General features: G+C 52.1%; 1 protein-coding gene across 6 annotated transcripts in view; it reads left to right on the top strand.

Annotated features, from left to right (window-relative positions):
- The first annotated feature begins 1234 nt into the window (after positions 1-1234).
- Positions 1235-19921, top strand: part of VASH2 (vasohibin 2) — a 39854-nt gene continuing 21167 nt past the window's right edge. For 4 of the 6 annotated variants that reach the window (XR_015722602.1, XM_087858081.1, XM_045787880.2 and 1 more), the window contains exons 1-5: positions 1235-1455; positions 2077-2536; positions 11622-11710; positions 16271-16327; positions 17093-17167. Coding sequence is in view for 5 of the 6 variants with exons in the window: in XM_087858081.1 (XP_087714207.1) it covers positions 2261-2536; positions 11622-11710; positions 16271-16327; positions 17093-17167 (497 nt within the window). In the remaining variant the exon portion in view is untranslated. The remainder of the gene's footprint in view (positions 1456-2076; positions 2537-11621; positions 11711-16270; positions 16328-17092; positions 17168-19921) is intronic. The other 2 variants (XM_045787881.2, XM_087858085.1) reach the window with 1 other exon arrangement.

Genomic DNA, 19921 nt, shown 5'->3' on the forward strand with positions numbered 1-19921 from the left:
CTGCTTACCCTCTCAAAGCTGCCACGGAGTTTAAAGAGAAAGGACATTATGGCCGGGTTCCTAAGTGTCCCTGAGAGAGGAAACCAGAGAATCACAGAACCTTAGAGCCAGAATAGACCTTGAGTGTGTGTGTGTGTGTGTGTGCGCGCGCGCGTGCGCGCGCGCGCGCGCGCGCGTGTGTGTGAGGGGTGTCCTACTCTCCTCTTTTCAGAAAGAGAAGTTAAGGCATAGAACAGGCAAGTGGCTTGTCCTGGGTCACACAGCTTAGCCAAGTGACAAACCTGGACTTAGAGCCAGGCCCTAGGTCAGTAGTCTGGTGCTCTTCCCATTTCAGTTTTCTTTACTTTTTTCTTAAGAAAAAAAGGGCGGGGGACGCCTGGGTGGCTCAGTGGGTTGAGCAATGGACTTGATTTTAGCTCAGGTCATGATCTCCTGCTTGGGGGATCAAGCCCCACATCTGGCTCCCTGCTCAGTGCAGAGTCTGCGTGTCCCTCTCCCTCTGCTCCTTCCCTCCCCTCAAAAATAAAGAAAATAAATAAAATATTTTTTTTTAAAAAGGAAGAGAGAGGGAAAAAAAGGTGGCTTTACAGCAAAAATGTTTTGTGGAGTGTGGAAAGGCTCCCAGTTCGTCATGGCTTTCAAGCATCTCTCCAGCCCCTGCTCTAGTTCCCACTGTGACAGAATAGCTGGGGCCTGGCTGACCTCCTAGGTTTTAGTGTCGCATATCAGCATGGGTTTAAAAGGAACTTATTAATCATGACTAATGTCAGAAGGTACATGCTGTGCCCCCTTGTTGGTTCTGGAAATTTTGTAATGTGAGATTTAAAAAAAAAAAGGATTTAATTTTGTGCCTTCGTTCGGCAGTCCCTGCCTAAACCGTCCATCACTCCCTGCTAGGGCCCGGTGACTGTGTCCAGCCTTCCTCAGGGAACCAAGTTCTAAGGACAAGCGCTCCAATACCTCCGGGGTCACTTCTTGGGTGGCTTGTTTCTCCACTGCTTCCCACAGCTGCAAACCTTCGCAGTGCCACCATCCCTGGGGAAACTCCGTCTTAAGTCCCATGAAAAAACGCTCCAGCCCCGCGGGGCGCCCAGGACAAGACAGCGATCGGATTTCGCGTGGCCGCCCAGCTCCCCCTGCTCCTCTCCCCTCCTGCCCGGGAACCCCCGGAGCCAATCAGAGCGTCGCGGAGCTCCCGGTTGTAGAGTCCCGAGCCCGGGACCCGCCCCTCTTTGTTGCGGTGGCCAATGGACGCGTTCGGAACATCGGCGGCTGCCCGGGTGACTCGGTTATATGTCACAGAATAACATTCGAGAATGGGACATGGAATGAGGCGACGGCCGCGGCAGCCCCAGCAGCCCCAGCAGCCCCAGGCCCAGGCCCCGCAGCCGCAGTCGCCGCAGCAGCCCCCGCCGCCCGGAGAAGCTCCGCGGCCATGAGGCCGGCCGGCCCGAGGTAGGGTCCGGGAGCTGCGGCGCGCCCGCCTCGCGCCCCGCCCGCAGCTAGTCCCCCGGGTGCCCGGCGCTGGAACTCGGGGAGAGGGGCGGGTGGGGCCACTTGCACCGGCGCCTGGGGGCTGCAGCCGGCCCTCGCCCACCCGCTCCGGGAGGGCCTCCGGGCGGAAACGCGGCCGCCTTTGCAAGCCGAGGCTGCCGCTGCGCCCTCGCGGCAGCCCGGGCGCTCACGTGCCGGCACGTTCTGGGCTCGGCTGGCGCTCCGCCACACCTGGCGCCAAGGAATGCGTGGAGCCTTGCGGGGACCTCCTGCTCCTTCACGCAGCACGAGCTGTCTTTCTTCTCTCTACCCGTCCACTCCGCATCCTCCCGGCTCCTTGGATCCCCCTCACGGTGTCTCGCGGCGTGTGAAGCTTTGGGGCAAAATTCGAGTCGCCTTCCGCGGGAATTGCAGGGCTGCAAGCCCTTGTGCAATTCCTGGAGGGGGTCTGTCGGCGCGCGGGGGGGAGCGGGGAGTGACGCGGGGCCACTCCGAGGCCCCACCGCCGTTGGACACAGCCCCGCCTCGGTTCCTCTGGTGTCCACTCACCCGTGGTGTGTGCTGTGTCTCCACTGATTTCAGGCTCGGCCCGTAAGCGGAGCTCCCGGTTCGCGCGTCCTGCGGAAGCCAGAGGCATGGAGAAGGCCGTCCTCGCGGGGCGCTGATACCCGCGCAGCGCCCGCGCGCACACGCCCCCCGCCGCCGCCGCCGCCGCGCGCCCCCTACCCCCCGCCCCGCCCCGCCCCGCCCCGGCCCTGGCCCCACCATGACCGGCTCCGCGGCCGACACTCACCGCTGCCCCCACCCCAAAGGCGCCAAAGGCACCCGGTCCCGGAGCAGCCACGCGCGGCCCGTGAGCCTCGCCACCAGCGGGGGCTCGGAGGAGGAGGACAAAGACGGCGGGGTGCTGTTTCACGTTAACAAGAGCGGCTTCCCCATCGACAGCCACACCTGGGAGCGCATGTGGATGCACGTGGCCAAGGTGCACCCCAAGGGGGGAGAAATGGTGGGCGCCATCAGGAACGCCACCTTCTTGGCAAAGGTCAGAGGCTTCGATGGACGGGGTGGGGTGGGCAATGATGGGAACACTTCAGTCTGCATAGCAAGTAGAGGCGATGTCCATTTTCCTGGTCCCGCTCTGAACTCTCTTATGCTCCTCACCCCCTTCGCTTAATTGAGATGTTTGTCTTGGAAGCCTTAGAAATGGGGGAGGGAGAGGTAGAGGGCTTGCTGTCCTGGGACTGTGGGGTCCGGTCGTGCCAAGGGTTCTTTGAATCTCAGGCCAGACTCTGTTTGCTCACCCCCATGTACATCCTTCTCCAGCAAAAGCTGTAGCCACCAGGTAACACCGGCGGTGTCAAGAATGCACAGGGCCCCCCTAGGGATCCCACCCTAATTTTCCTCTTTGCAGACTCTTAAGTCCTCCCCTGTCTCTCCCTCGCAAATGATTTATCAGGCTGTGAATGAATTTTGCAATCAACCAGTCAGACTTCTCAGCGTGAATCATTTCTAGACTCTCTGCCAATTTTTTTTTCATGACAGTGACTTTCACCTCTGAAACTTGCAAAGCGGTGAACTGTCTCTTTTCCCAGCTTATCTGAGCTCCAAGAAAAGAAGAAGAGTTTTGGCTATTGCTTGAAAGGGACTTTCCAGTGCACATGATGCATTAGTCTCACTGGACAGAGAAAAGAGGCTCAGGAGTGAAACTCTTTTTACCTTGGAGAGAAGCCAGTGAGCAGACTGAGTTTGGTGGCCAAGGATATAGTTAGTAAGGCGGAGGGAGGGAGGTGTGCAGTGGTCACTCTCTGAGACATCAAAATGCAAGCTGCAGAGAAATGCTGCAGAGCCTGGGGGTTATGTCATGGCAGATGGTTTCCGTTGACCCCTGGGGACACTGGTGTGGCTGAGAAGATTCCTGGGCTGGTCTAGGAATGCCAGACCTGAGACCTGAAAGGCCATCTGGCTGAGTCCCCAACCTGGAGCATCTGGTGACCTGAGCATCTGAGCCCTGCAGGCCAGAGAGCTGTGTGTGCCCTTGGAGGAAGTGACAGAGCCCAGAAGCTTCCTGCTGCAGTCAGTCAGTGCTTTAATACAGCAGGTCGAGGAGATCTTCATTATGCCCAATGTCCAGGATCTTTCCTGCTTCTGTGTCAGCTGTAATTACCCTTGCTGGGTTTTCTTTGAGCACGAGAACAGCACTGGTCTCGGCTGGCAGTTCTGACTTCAGATTTTGTCCTTGCTTGAGTGAGTCTTGCTTTACTTAAGGAGGACCTAGGAGCCCTTTAACCCTGGGAGACAGAGTCCTGTTCCTACTATCCCATGCTCCCATTCTAATTCATCCTCCTGAGCACTGACCCTGCTTCTAACTGTGGCTTCCTCCTGGCCATGTGTACGGGGACCCCTTTTCTCCATGGGAATCAGGGAATGTTTGTTTTGGTGGAGACCAGTCTCCTGCCTCTCAGCAGAATCCCTTCTTCTTCCCAGAGACTTTTTTGGGATGGGGGGCTCATCACCTCACAGGGCAGCTTGGCCCCGGTGCCTGGCCAGATTTGGGTTTTGGTTGTTCGGAAACTCTTTTCTTTGGTGGCACAGACATTCTCCTTCTTCACCTTCAGCCCCACGTCATCACTGATTCTTGCGTTGCCCTTTGAATCAGGGCAGCACACGTCGACCTCCTTCGCTACTCACAGCTCCCTAGAATGTTACGACATGGTGCTCTTGGAGTAAGGAGGGGACTTGGAGTAAAAATTAAGGGACTGAATTCTAGTCCTGGTTGTACTACCTATGGGCTTTGTGGCTTCAGTCACTCACTTAAAATCTCTGGCCTTAGTTTTCTCATCTGTAAAATGGGAGTAGAACAGATTTCATATAAAGTTCTTTCCAGCTCTTCAATCCCTTGACGTTATGACCCTTGTGTCTCCAGGTCTCCAGTGCTGAGCTGTGTGACAACAGAGTTGACTTAGAACAAGTCCTCAGGACCTTGACCTTCTGTCATTCCGCATCTTCCTTTAGTCCTTTGTCCTCATGTAGCTCCTTTCACTGTGTCTTAGTGTCACAGTTCCCAGATCAAAGCACTCTCCTCTTTCTAGGACACCTGCTAGTTTGTCACCAGTCAGTCCACTAAAATAAGCATGTATGAAACACAGTCTTCTCAATGCTGTCTGAGCAGTTAGAACACAGATTGCTCTTCCCTGAGATCCATACTTGACGCTTCCATTATTGTGACTGAATGCTGCCTTCTTTAAAAAAAAAAAAAAGTTCCCTTTTTTATATAGCAGCCACACTGTCTTATCTCTTCACAGTAACTTGAAGTCTCATGAGAACTCCTGCCAAGTCAGAAAAATCCCAGGCCAAACATGGGCCTTGGCTTTTTGAACCTAAATAAAGAACATTTCTCTCTCTTACATTGCATCATAATAGCTGGTTCTCCACCCCCAGCTCCATCTTGGCATCCCCTTCTCCCAGGTCCTGACATTCCCCAACCCCTGACCCCTACCTAGGTCCTGAGATGGGCACAGCTTCAAAACAGCTCCTGGTCCAAGGGTTGTTCTTACACTCAGCTTGGCAGACTTTTTCCTTTGGGTCCATGTCCTTTTCTCCTTTAACCAGTGTCTTGCTGAGGATTTTGCAGCAAGGGGTGGTGGGGTGGTGATAAAGGGTTCGAGAGTTTCAGGCTAACATTTTTTTTTTTTTAAAGATTTTATTTATTCGACAGGACAGAGACAGCCAGTGAGAGAGGGAACACAAGCAGGGGGAGTGGGAGAGGAAGAAGCAGGCTCATAGCGGAGGAGCCTGATGTGGGGCTCGATCCCATAACGCCGGGATCACGCCCTGAGCCGAAGGCAGACGCTCAACCGCTGTGCCACCCAGGCGCCCCTCAGGTTAACATTTTTGACAAAAGAGGACAGGGAAGGTACCAGAGGTTTAGGAGGAGGACTGAATGATACTTCTTTGCAGGATATTTTGTGAGCTGCCATGGGAAGGTCTGCCCACAGGTCCAGGCGCCCCTACCTGGGCAGGAGCGGGGGAGGGGGGTGCAGGGGGCTCACCTCTTCTGCAAGCCCTCCTTTTCAATGTGTGACTGCAGGCCTCTCCCCCTGATGGTTACTGGGTCCAAGTTAACAGCTGACTACATGAAGGCCCGGGCTTTTCAGGGAAAGTACGAAAAAGCAGCAGAGTCAGTTGGAGGATGACAGAGGAAGAGAAGGGAGAGGCAGGCCTGGCTGGCCTGGAAGGAACAGCAGGGTGTGCGAGGAAGGAGCTCCTCCTTCTTCTCTCCTGGCTGAGCTGGACTCTCCAAGGGGCGACGAGAATGGATGCAGCAGGAGACAGCAATAGTTTCTTATAGACCCCATGTTTTTGTGCCTTGTTCTCATGTCGATTCTAAATTGGGAAAGAATTCACTTTTAGAGGACTCAGCTCTGCCTGAGCGGGGAAGTGTGAGACTGTGGGGGGAGAGTTTGCCGTCAGGGCCCCATTTCTGTCCCCTGCTAGCTCACACAGGCAGCTCACTCCCGCCTCTGTCTTCGATTCAGAACCATGGCCTGTCCTTCCTGCTTGGCCCAAGGTTGAGACCCCCAGAGCTCCATACCAGGCCACCATGCACAGGCTCCGGGCTGCCCCTGATGCAGAGGACTGGGTCCGTCCTGGGCTCACGAGTGACGTTCTGTGCTGCTTCTCCAAGTTGCCAGAGAAGATTCTTCTGCCTGGCGTGTCTGCATAATCACCTGTATTTCCCAGAGCAGGGACAGCAAAAGGCTTTGCTTCCTCCTTGTTCTTTCTTATTGAAGATTCCTGGTGTCGACTGTTGTGGCTTGCCTCCCTGCTTCCTTTTCTGCCTTCCCCCTTCTCTTGCTTATGGTGATGCCAGGTACACACCTACGTCTATTCACATCATTTCTCCCTGCATTCTTTGGATAGGTAGTTGTGTTTGCCAAGAATGGGACGAGAGAGAGCCTGACCACAGAAGCCTTGCCTGGGGTTGGTTTCATTATTCTTCAATAACTGTGTTCCCGTCTTGCCCACTCTTGCCACCTGCCCCCACTTCCCAGGGCCCCCAACCGCAGACCATCGGCACAGTGCCTGTGGAGAGAGGCTGGTTTCGATCTCTTCCCTCTGGATTCTGCCTTCGTCAGCTGGGCTGTGACTTGAGGGGCTGGTTGCAGGTGGCAGGAGGCAGGAACCTTGAGGAGAAGTGCCCTGGAAAATCTAGGCTGGGGTTTCAGGTGAAACAGGGCAGGAAAAAAACATGAAGGGGAACTCTTAGGATGCGTCAGGGAGGAAAAAAAAAGAAAAGAGTGTGTTATGGGCATTTTATAAAAAGCTTGTACCAGTTTGTGTTCCCATCATGCCTTATAAGAACATCCGGGTCAGCCTCAGGCCTCCACATTTCATAGTATCTCTACTAATTGGAGGTGAAAATGGCATTTTGCAGTGGCTTCACTTTGCATTTTTCTTTTTCTTTTTTTTTTAAGATTTTATTTATTTATTTATTTGTCACAGAGAAAGAGAGAGAGAGAGCGCAAGCAGGGGGAGTGGCAGGCAGAGGGAGAAGCAGACTCCCCACTGAGCAGGGAGCCCGGTGTGGAACTTGATCCCAGGACCCTGGGATCATGACCTGAGCCGAAGGCAGACACTTAACCTACTGAGCCACCCAGGCACCCCTTTACTTTGCATATCTTAAATTATTAATGAGCTTGAAAATTTTTTTCAAATATCTATTCACTTCTTTTGTGAATTGTCTTTTCATGACTGTTTTTAAAAATCGTGGTAAAATATACATAACATATAATTTACCATTTTAATCACCTTCAAGTATACAGATCTGTGCATTAAGCAATTCACACTGCTGTGTTCCATCTCCAGAACTTTTCCTTCTTCCCTAGCTGAAACTTTGTACGCGGTAAACGCTAATTCCCTCTTCCTCTCTCCCCTCTGTCCCCGGCAACCACCCTTCCGCTTTCTGTCTGTATGAATTTGATTACTGTGGAAGCCTCATACAGTCGGCCCCCCTTCTCCACTGTTTCGCTTTCTATGGTTTCCATCACCCATGGTTACCCACGGTCTGGAAGCAGAGGATCCTCTTTCTGACCTGTGGTCAGAAGGTCACTAGTAGGGGGCGCCTGGGTAGCGCAGTCGTTAAGCGTCTGCCTTGGGCTCAGGGCGTGGTCCCGGCGTTCCGGGATCGAGTCCCACATCGGGCTCCTCCGCTGGGAGCCTGCTTCTTCCTCTCCCACTCCCCTGCTGTGTTCCCTCTCTTGCTGACTGTCTCTCTGTCACATAAATAAATAAAATCTTTAAAAAAAAAAAAAAAAAAGAAGCTCACTAGTAGCCTAACGCCCGGTCACGATGCCTACGTCATTCCCCTCACTTCATCTCATTAGGTAGGCATTTTATCACCTCCTATCTCAAGAAGGATGAGCTCACTACAATAAGAGATTTTGAGAAAGATCATATTCACGTAATTTTTATTCCAGTAAATTGTTATCCTTGTTCTATTTTATTGATAGTTTTCATCTCCTTACCGTGCCTAATTTATAAATGAAACATTACCATAGGCATATGTATGCATGGGAAATGACATGGTATATATAGAGTTTGGCACTCTCTGCAGATTTAGGCTTCCGTGGGGGGGTCTCAGAACATACGCCCCGTGGATAAAGGGGGACGACTGTGTAAGAGGTATCATATGATATTTGTCCTTTTATGTTTTGCTTATTTCACTTAGCATGGCCTCAAGGTTCATCCATGTGGTAGCTTGTGTCAAAATGTCCTTTTTTAAGGCCAAATAATATTCCCTTGTATGTATTGACCACATTTTTAAAAATAAGCTACACCCAATGTGGGGCTCAAACTCATGACTCCAGAGATCAAGAGTCACACGCTCTACCGACTGAGCCAGCCAGGCGCTCCTATACTTTGTTTACCCATTCACCTGTCAGTGGACATTTGGGTTGCTTCTACCTTTTGGTCCATTTTTTTTTTTTTAAGGCCCGAAGAGTTTTCTTTTACTTCTTATTATTTTAAGTAATCTCTACACTCCACGTGAGGCTCGAACTCATGACCCGGAGATCAAGAGTCGCATGCTTTACCGACTGAGCCAGCCAGGCGCCCCTGAAGTATTTTCTTATAACTTTGTATGAACTGTTCATGAATTAAGGATATTAGCTCATAGTCAAGATGTGTCCCCAAGGGGGAAGTGGATGTGTTCTCCTCTTCCATTAGGGTGAGAAGGCATCTTCATGATGTTCCATGTTGAGTGTGCAGAGACTCAAGTCCTGCTGATTCTGTCTTCCAGTTCCAGAAGCGAAGACCATTCAGGCTTCCCCAGTCTAGGTCCCGAAAACACATCGTTGATGAATAATAACATAGCCTACCCTTCTAGAGTACCAAGTGCCAATCCCCAGTTGCCTGCTTTGTACATTAGGTCCCACAGTCTTCACAACCGGCCCAGAAGGTCTGAAGTAGGTGATATTCTCCTATTTTATCAGGAAAGAAACAGAAGCTTAGAGACGTCATGGAGCTCGACAGGGTCCGCAGCCAGTAGGTGACGGAGCAGGGACTTGGATCTTGTGTCTGTCTCATAATTACTGGCCAAGGGGGCCGCCTGGTCCATCGTCCTGTGGGGGCATCGGTGACCTGAAGTGCTGGTTGGGCGCCAGCCCCCAGCCTGAGCCCCAGCCAGCTCTCCCAGACAGCAGGGTGAGTTGTAGTCTGATGACATCAGCCCCTCAGCTGTCTCAGCTCCTCTCCCCACCACAGCCCTGATCCCCAGCTGGGCTTGTGGAATGTGGCCACAGCGCCTGCACTCTCTCAGCCGGGCCTGAGGTAACCAGGCAGCTGTTTTTAAAAGCCCTTGGGCGCCACCGGGCTGCTATTCTGAGGACCAGCTGCTGCGTGACTCCTACCCCACCATCTGGCTCTTGTGGGCTCTGTTGGGCTTGGGGGAGTTGAAATAATTTGGTGGTTGGCCCCCATAGCCACCTCTGAACCAAGTCCCTGTGGCTATGGCAAGGCTGTGACCAAGGGACACCCCTCTGAGGATCCCTTAGGTGACTGGTGATTCTTGGGAGGGGGGGTCATTTCCCCATGCTTACCATCTTTTGTATTAAATAGGTAAAAACAGCACTTTTCTGTGTAGAAATATGTTGTGCTGTCTAATTTCCCTCCTTTCTTCCTCCGTCTCTGTGTTTCCTCCCCCTGGACTAGAGCTTGGAACATAGCAGGTGCTAAAGAAATGTTTGTCACATCTCCCCTTCTCTCCTCACTTCTCTGTGAAATCTCTGGCAAATTCTTACACAGAATTCCAGGTATGGGCAGATCAGTGGCTGTTACTGCAAAAGCAAGGACAAGATTGACACTTCTAGTGTTTGTAAGGGCAGGAATATAAGGATACATTTCATAATACATCATGCATACATCTCATCGGTGTGCACGTGCACCTGAACGTGTGGAAGGGTCACGTGAGCGAATGGTCACGGGGGAATATTTTGCTCCCCACAATTACTCTCCAAGACAGAAATGTGATTTGAGTGGATATGTTGTAAACAAAATGTAGTTTGCAGAACAGCTGTGCATGCGTGTACACCCCCCCCCCCACATTCACACACACACTCAGCACCTTGGCTGAGAAATAGGACGTGTGACTAGTTTCCTTTCTGCTGAAGGGGCAGTTGCCGTGACGTAGAAAGTTGCAAAGCCAAGAGGAAAGAGAAGCACTGAGAGGAAGCGAATGTCAAGGAGCATTTTAAGTAAATGCAGCGAAAGATGCAGAAGGTGTGGAAGGCCTAGAAGTATGCAAGGGGCCCCGCCGCAGGCCCAGGGGCAGGGCACCCTCCAGCCTTACTGCGGGGGCCTGAGCCTGGAGTGCAGGGAGAGTGCCAGGGCATGTCCTTCGGCGGTGTTTGTCTCTGGTGCCCAGCCAGGCTGCCCGGCACTGTCCCCGAGTCTCTCCACCAGCGGCTTCTCCTTCCATCATCTAAGCACTAAATCCCCAGGGCCTCCCTTTCCCTGTTTTCTCAAGGATGAACTAATCCGTCCTGTGGCCCCTTCTGCTCCTCCCTAAGTGGCTTAAGCCTGGAGGAGCCTCCCCTTTCCTTCCTGGCGGCAGCTCTGCCAGAGCCACAGGCTCACGGGGGACCGAGCCTCTCTGTCACCAACAGCCCTGCCCCGCCGGAGGCCAAGCTTAAAAGACTGAGAAGCATAGAGGGAGGAGAAAGCACACACCGTCCCTTGCTTCCCAGGAAAGGAAGGGCTGGCTTCGAAGGCCCTGCTCATTCTTGCTCTTGGCCTCGCTGGCAGGGGTGCTCAGAGCGGCCTGGTGTCTCAGAGCTGGGGTCTTCGCTCTAAATTCCTGAGAAGAGGCACTTACCTCCCTCTTTGCAGTCCTTGCCTGCTGTTGCTCCTTTCTTTTCCCAGTAGTGTTAGAACTTTGTGCGCTCAGTCGTAGACACTCGGTGGGTGGTGACCAAGGGGCAGGCGAGGAAAACAAGAGGTGCCTGGTCAGCTGTAAGGGGTGAAAGGGTAAGATGGCTCATGAGTCAGAGGGACTGCACTCACCTGGGAAAAGTCACGGCAAGAGGGAAATCTTTTCTAATCCACTTGTCCAAACTCAGGGAAGGGCCGCGACGGGCATGGTGTTGAGGAGAGATGACACGTGTGGGGCCATGCTGCATTTCTTCAGGGCACCAGTCATCTTGTATTCGGTGGTGTCCTGGAATATAATGGGTCATACCAGCCATGCAGCAGAAGGTATAGTCATGCAGTAAAAATGTGAGGGGTCCCGGGGCATGCCTGTGAACATCCTGGGCCAGGCTGAGTGGCAGACACTGTAGGACATGGTCCTTGCCTTCAAGGAGACGACGCTGAGGCTCCCGTGGGGAGGCAGGCTGTGTTCACATTCACAACCCACAGAGGGCCAGAGAGAGCCATGGTGCCCAGGGCACAGTGCATGGAGGGAACTCAGAGAAGCAGAACTTCGGCAAGGGACCACGTGGTCTGGGGAAACCTGGTGCAGGGGCCATCTGCTGTCAGGAGCAGCTCTCTGGTGCTTTCAGCCCCGTGGCTGCCCTCAGACCTGGGGTCCCGGAGCATCTCCTTGATGAAGAGTTCTCTCTACTTCTTTGCAGCCTTCAGTACCCCAGGTTCCGAACTACAGGCTGTCGATGACGATCCCAGACTGGCTGCAGGCAATCCAGACCTACATGAAGACACTACAGTATCCTTCCGACTAGGGTCTGGGCAGACCCAGCCAGGGCACGGGCGTGGCGATCTTGAGCCTGGTGGCAGGTCTGTCCCCAGCTGGTCAGCAAATGCTCTCTAAGGTTGGTGAGGCCGGGCATAGAGGGATGCCCCAGTGTGCCTCTGGAAGGCATGATGATAGGGGAGGGACTTGCAATGATCAGACCCTTCCCCCGTTAGGCAGGTGCGGGCCAGGACGGCAAGGCACGGTGAGGCAGCGGTGCCCACCTGGAGCCCCTCTTCCTTCCTTCCTCTTCCCTTTCCCCTCTCCCCTCCTCAGTCATCTTTGTTTCCCTCCTCCTCTCTTCCTCTATGGTCTGTCTTTCTCCCTCTTCTCTCCTGAGCTTCTTTCTGCTCTTTTTCTTTCCTTTCTCACTTCCCTGCCTTCATCCTGACCGCTCATAATCTGTAGAAGATCCACCCGGTGCTGCCTTTGGCTCCCTAGGTGCCCCAGACCAGCAGCCTTGCTCCCTTCCTCAGGAAGAAATGGGGCCCTGGGATGGGGGTCCTCTCCCCTCATGTGAGCTTGGAGAAGCATGGAGAAGCCCCGTGGGTTCAGGCTGAATTCAGACCAGTGGACTCTGGTCCTTCTCTCTGCCAGTGTCTTTGGCTTGTCTGTAGCCAGGATTAGATCTCTTCTGTGGGCCCGCACCAGCAGCACTGTAAGAGCAAAGGAGCAGAGGCGGCTGGTTCATTGGCCACTGCTGGTACTTTTTTCAGGAATAGGAATCAGATGGGAGCTGGGCTGTCAGAGGTGTCTGTGAGACGGACAGACCGTTCGCCCACGTCCGTGAACATCTCAGAACGAAGCCAGCATCAGATGCCCTACTGATGCAGCTGTTGGCACCCTAGCCCCCAGCACATTGTCCAAGAGGTCAGTTCTCTGCTGACCTCTGTCCTTTGTCCCGAAAGACATAGAATTCAGCAGAAAGGAGTCCATGGGGCACCGCACACATGTCCCACGTGCCCAGCAGAGGCCCTTCCTCTCTGTGCTATGTGCAAGAATCTTTCCTGTGGATTTTTATGTCTTCTCTGAAGGGAAGGGCATACCAGAGGGGGGTAATGCCAATTGCTACTGATTTCAGTAGGCAGATTACCTCATTAGCCTCTCAGTGCCCCCTTCACAGATGATGAACTCCCCTGCATGGCATCTTCCCAGTGGAATCCTGAAGCAATAGTAGAGGGGGAGGTGACACCAGCCTCCAGGGGTGAAGCCAACAGCCTTAACCCTGAACAGGATATCTGCTATTGGTGCTGATCCCCAGACTGGGACCCCTGGGGAGCGCAGCATAAACTTCTGCCAGGATAGCCTTGGACCCCAAGAGCCAAGCCTTCTTGGGTGTGACTGACTCCTCACAGAACATTCCAGAAGGTGACAGAAACTAGAACGGCTCCCCACTTCTATCTAGGACATGATCTTCGCAAGGATCATGCAGCCAGAGGTGAAAGGGAATGAGCCTGGCTGGGGATGCCCTATTAGGGGCAAATGTGCATGTGCTTCCCGTATCATTTGCTCATTCTCCCATAAACCCCACAGCACGTTCTCAGCCAACTTTTCACAGTTTGCCTGAAGGATCTGCTTTTTCATTTTCTTCTCTGACCCATGATGAAGGTCACTGACCTAGATCACTGACTGCAGAGAGGGCCGGAAAAGGGAAAGCGCCGCAGGCTGCTGGGATCATACCCCGGTCGCCTGGTCGTCTGAGCCACTGCACAAAGACGACAGAGTGTGACCTCTGTGTTTTCTCTTCTGACCAGACTTTTACAGGCACACCTTGGAGACATTGCAGGTCTGGTTCCAGACCACTGCAAGAGAGCGAATATGACAATAAAGCGAGTCCAGTGAATTCTTTGGTTTCCAGGGCATGTAAAAGTCATGTTGACACTGCCCTATAACATATCTAGAGTAACATAAAGCGTGCAGTAACACATCTAACACAGCAGTCTACGTCCCTTAATTTAAAAGCTTTTATTGTCAAGAAATGCTAACCGTCCTCTGAGCTTCCAGTGAGTCGCAATCGCTGATCACAGGTCACCACAACACATTATAATAATAATGAAAAAGTTTGACATGTGAGCATTGCCAAAATGTGACACAGAGACACCGAGGGAGCACGTGGTATTGGAAAAATCGTGCCGACAGACTTGCTGGATGCAGGGTTGCCACAAATCTTCAGTTTGTAAAAAAAACCCAAAACAACACTAAACAAGAAACCACAGTGTCTGCAAAGGGCAGTAAAGCGAAGGGCGGTAAAATGAGGCATGCCTGTATTTAGGTCCTTGAGACTTCCTACGGCTTTGTCCTGGACACAGTAACGCATGCTTGGCTACCAGGCCAGCCCTGACTATAGACGTGCTCTTTTGGGGACGTGAAAAGACAAATCCTGCCCTCCCTTCTGACAGCTTCAGAGTGTCGGCCATCAGGAGTGCTGATCTTGCATGGGCTTCTGGAAAGACAGGTGCCTCCTGAGCTCTGCTGCATGGGGAGAGGCCTTCTGAGGGTCGGCTCGGGCTCAGTCTGTCACTCTGAAGGCTGTTTACAAGAGGCTTCCCACCCCAGCTCACTTTCTGGGACTCATAACTGTAAGGAACTGAGAAAGGAAGGCCGGGCACTTTTTTGTTATTTTATTATGGGTTTGTCTCACTTTATACACTAGGTGTATAGACTAGATTTATGAACAGGGAGAAAGTTAGGCATACAGGTGCAATTCTTGCCCACTGAATTCTACTTTAAATATACCAGAAATATCACTGTTTGAATAAGATCTTTGGTCAAGTAAAAAAATTGCTTCACAATGAGGTTACATAGCCCCTTGTTTTCTCTTTTCCCTTGACGGTTTTTTTATATTGTATTTTTCGAAAACTGGGCAAGCCTACATACTGTGATGGGCTCTCTTATGGCTCGTGCTGATAATTACAGCTCAGCGAGCTTGTTAAATTCATCTTCTGGCTCTCACCCTGGAACGTCCATCACAACAGCCCAAGGCGGGGTGACTCTGAATGACATCGAGGGTTAGGACCATGGTCTGAAATTGGAATGTCCAGGGGTGGAGCCCAGAGTCAGCTTATAATGAGCCCCCGCCCCCCACCCTCGGGTAGTTGTTACGTGTGCTTGTGTCTGAGTGGTCAGGCATGCCTGTCGGGAGGGAATCCTAACCTTCCCCGGGAGGGTGCTCAGCGCCACCCTCGGCCACTGCCTGTCCCACTGTAGGGTCACACATCTACTGTCATACCTCCTGCCAGGTTACAACTTCTTGATTCATTAGCACCTTCCCAACATGCACTTTTTTCTATAGGATTTTGTTTGAGGCAGGAAAGAGAAATGTGTAAAGCAACTTTTCTTTAGGCTCTGAAAAAAATCAAGATCTAGTTTCCTAGAGCATGACATCAGGGAATCTTTGGTCTCCTTCAGAATGACCTGGTGCAGGCTTGCCAGTCCCTGACACTTTTCTGGACAACCAGCTAACTCCCAAGTTGTGGGTAATAGTGTCATCTTCTCAGACTTAATAACCATGGTCTAGTATCAGTCCAGTGAAATGAAGGTGATGTCTCCACAGTAAGCTATGCTGCAGAGACTGTGCACTATTAAGAAACCATACTGCCATCCACCCACCCTTCTATCCACCATCCTTTCCTTCCATCCATCCATCTGTCCGTCCAGCCACCCACCTGCTTACCCACCATCCGTCCACCTTTCCATTTCATCCTCCCTTCCATTCCATCCACCCCTTCCATCCATTTATCCATCCACCCATCCATCCATCCATCCACCTCAACTCTTCTATCTATCCATCCATCCACCCATCCATCCATCCATCCACCTCAACTCTTCTATCTATCCATCCATCCACCCATCCATCCATCCATCCATCCATCCATCCATCCACCTCAACTCTTCTATCTATCCATCCATCCACCCTTCCAATCCATCACCCTTCCATTCTATTCATTCTTTCCATCCGCCAACCATCCATCCAACGATCCATCCATTCATCCATCCATCTATATACATCCATCCACTGACCTTTCCATTCCGTCAATTCCATTCATCCTCCTTCCTTCTATTCATCCATCCACCCTTCCACCAATCCAGCCATTTATCCATCCACCTGTCCACCCACCTATTCACTTATTCCTCATTCATTTAATAATATTTGCTAACTGGTATATGTTGAACTTGTGCCAGGCTTTGTGGGTGATATAAAGATAATAAATAAATGGTCCTAACTCCCAAAGAGTTTGTAGTTTCATAAGTGAATGAAGACATGTATTCAACTAAACAGAACACAGAGCAGATTGAAAAAAAACTATTATAAAGGTCCGAGGTGTTTTGAAGCATAAGTTAGAAATTAGATTTTCAGGGAAGGGCAGTGAGAAGTAAGAGGCTCTTGGCTACTTTCTGGCTACTGGACACTTTCCAGAAAGCCCCTCACTCTTCATTCCTCATCCCTTTAAGAAATCAATGCATAGCTTCCTCTGCTGGATCACCGGGTCCTTTGGAGTTTTCTGTCACTTTCCCTTTACATACTTCACACAGATACAATCATACAGGGACCCAGTTCTTTGAAATTAGGAAAATGAGACCGCTGAGTGGGTAAGTGGTGCATGATCTGTGGGCCAGGGGACCTCTCTCCTCGAAAGCTGCCAGCTCCCTTTCCCACCCTTTATCCCTGTATCCCCTGCTCTAACATCCTGGTACGTAAGGGGTGGGAGTGCGGGGGTGCCCCAGGGCCAGGTTGGCAGTGGGGCTAGGGGCTAGGGGATGGGCCACTTTGACAGCTAAGCTCCATGGGGGAGACTAACTCTTACAGGGGTGCAGGAGGCCTGTGAAGTTGGTTTTTGTTTTTTGAGTAGGCTTCAAGCCCAGCATCACACAATTTCAGGCTTCTTTTTGGCAATGCAGTTTCAGAGTATATCATTTAAGTAGGCTCCACGCACAGCGTAGAGCCCAATGCAGGGGTTGAACTCACAACCCTGGGATAAAGACCTGAGCTGGGATCAAGAGTTGGACACTTAACCAACTGAGCCCCCCAGGCGGCCCTGAAGTTTGCTTTATGTGGCCTCCTTTCCTTGCTCTTTGTAATGCCCCTTGTCCTAGGGCAATGAGAGGATGCTGTCGCATACAGGCACTAACCTCCAGGAACTAACTCTTGGGGAGAGGAGTGGAGAATTTAGGCATTTAGTTCGGCTGGGTCCAGATGTCCTTTGGCTGTGGCGTCCTGCATAGTGAGCTCTGTCCTTTCCCTCTCTAATGCTGCATGGCACTGGGTGTGGAGACAGGCACCTTGATGGATTGACCGACAGACAGACTGCATAATCAAATAAGTCGTGAGATGGTTTGCTGTGCTCTACCCTACAGGTTAATGGAAACAGCGAAAGAAATGACTCGGGAGTCCTTGCCTATCAAATGCCTTGAAGCTGTCATCCTGGGCATGTATCCTTGAAGTTATGTTTGCTCAAGTTTACTCCATAGAGGGTGGCCTCACTATGGGGCCCATTGTGCCTTCGTTGTCCTAGACTCACAGAGGTGATATGCATTGTCTCCTTCGGGGAAAGTATCCAGCTCCCCTGGTGCTTCTCTTTAACTTTCACTTTCTGCAGTTGAACCAAATCAGAGCTTGGTTCCTTGGTTCATCGTCAATGTAAACTGTTAGCTGCACCAGGCCCAGCTCACAGGCCAGATCCACTAGTCAATGGGAGAATTCCAACTTAGAGGGACTGCCCAGAGAGCATGTATCATTATTTTTTGCATGTCTCTGGCATTTCAACAGGATAGTAGATACTCGAGGGGAAGTGGGGTTATCCAAACGCATCTCTGGGGAAAGTTCTAAGAATGGATTGTGGAGGAGACCAAGCAATGGCATAGCGTCTTGACTCTGCGGAACGTAGAGCGAAACAAGGGTCTGGGCTCTCCCATACTTTCTGTTCCCCTTTCTGCCAGACTCCTGGCTCCTCAGCCTGTGGGAAATATGGTCCAGAAAAGCTGTGATGGCGCTGACTTAGTGGCATCAGAAGGCCACAGAATATGATCTGGTAGAGGAGCAAAGAAACTTGCAGTCGTTTGCGGTGGATGGCTGGAAGGGACGGTGACCAAGGGGACGCAGCAAGACATGAACTTGGGAGGTGGTCCCAGGAAAGACCAGGTGGGCCGTGGAATGCCGTGCTGAGTATGACCCTCCTCCGGAAGGCAAGGGCAGCCCCCGTGGAGGCTCTGCAGCAGAGGCACGACACGATCAGGCGTGCATATTAGAGAGGTAGCTCTTCTGGCAGACTGAAGGGCGGACTGGAGAAGGTGCTGGATCTGCAAAGCCAGTTGGGGCCGCTCCCTGAGGGAAATGGAGATGCTTGAGCCATGGTCCTGGCCAGGGGAATGGAGGTGAGGGGACATCAAGGAGATAGAATTTCCAGGACTTAGAGGCCAACTGAGTGCAGGAGTTGATGAGGAAGGAGTCAGCCATTACGGTTTCTGGATTGGGTGACAGTTTGTGGAGGATGGGCTGGAGGGATGAGGGCAACCGAGAGGTGAGATACTTCGGCCCCGTAGCCAGGAAGGTGGAGGAAGGAGCTGGGGTCATCAACACCACATGTGGGCTGATTAGCTCTACGTGTGGGAGGAGACAGAGGCAACGAGCCCACATTTCCTGCTTGGAAAACAGGGTGATCTGGTAAGTGTGCTGCAGCCCAAGGGAAGGACTTGTGGGGAGAGTCAGATTTATGGGGAGAGGAGTTCAGATTTGAGTATGTTCAATTTGAGACGTGGGGAGGGGTGGGATGTCGGGGTGGGGTATCCAGGGTGTGATGCTCGGGAGAGGGCTCTGCACTGGAAATAGAAATTGGGGAGCTGCGAGTATTCAGGGAGTGGTAGCTGCTGTCTAAGGAGCGAGAAGAGAAGTTCAAGGACTAAATCTCACCCTTTTTTGGTTTAGTTGGGCACAATGAGCCCGTGACAGAGACGAAGAAGGAAAGTTAGAGAGCTGGAAGGAAATCCAGGAGAGAAAGGGGCTAGCTTGACGTCAGCGGAAGGACCGGTGGCTCAGAATCAGACTGGGGACAGGCGGACAGGTGCAGTCTGTGGGCTTGGTCTCCTGGACACGTGCATGAGAAGGGGTGTTTCTGGCCCTCTGCAGTCTGCAGGGCACTGGCAGGCCTCGTCTGAAAGAGATTGTCCACAGGTGCCCAGACTGACATTTGAAAAATGGGAACTTGAGCCCTATTGTGGCCCTTCCCCCACAGTTCTGTCCTACCTCCTTCCTGCTCCTCACAAAGCAGATGAGATGTGTGTCCAGGGAGCCCAGCTGGAGGGCAGAACGGACTGGAAGCGGCAGATGGCTCCGGGGACTCTTCTGTGGCAGGAGTCAGGCACAGCTGTTGGGCAGAGCCTCCTGTGAGTTTAATGGGGGTGAGCAGTTGTTGGGGATTTGCTGGGAGGATCAGGGAGGGAGAGCCCACGGGCCCTTCCCTGGGCGGACTAGCCACCTTCAGACTCCACACACGGGCGGAGGCCATCTTGCTTTACACAGTAGCCGCGTCCCTGCGCAATTGTATAAACCCAAGCACTACTTTAGGTTTTCCTGGATTAATCAATTCTTTTGGGATTGTGAGGGATACACTTGTGACTGGCCTCTGGGCCTGTCCAAATCAGAGGACAGTGTGCTCTTTGTTTTCCTTTGTTCTTAACCATGTGACATTTCAGAGAAGTGCCGAGAAGGTGGGGAAGGGTGGAGGAATGGGGCTCACACTGCTGAACGCAGGGAAATTTCACTCTTGGACGCAGACAAGAAACACAGACCTGAATTCCAAAAGTTACAGCATCTTTGTCTTTTCTCTTTGCTCTCTGTCAGCATTCCTATGGCCTGTTTTTCTCTCGAGCACAGTGAAGGACATGACTTGGGTCATCTGTCTGTGTCTCCCACATGCCCCTCTGGGGGTTCTTGGGAAACAAATGGCACCTCAACAACTTTGAAACAGGTCAGCTCGGCTTCTGCTTGGAAGCCTGTGTCTCCCGTCTTGTCCTTCCTTGTTTTCTCTCTCTTGACGTTAGTCCAGAGTTCAGGATTCATTCACGGAGAGCCCCTTCGTTTGCTCCTCAGTGCTTTGCGCACGCTTTCACATGCTTGCCGGAGACAGAGAACTTTGGTTCATCTTCCAAATCCTGGCAGCATTTTGGGGGTCCTCGCTGACCGTGAAG

The sequence above is a fragment of the Ursus americanus genome, chromosome 2 (assembly GCF_024610735.1).
Source record: "Ursus americanus isolate L20-20 chromosome 2, mUrsAme1.1.p, whole genome shotgun sequence".
NCBI classification, from domain to species: domain Eukaryota; kingdom Metazoa; phylum Chordata; class Mammalia; order Carnivora; family Ursidae; genus Ursus; species Ursus americanus.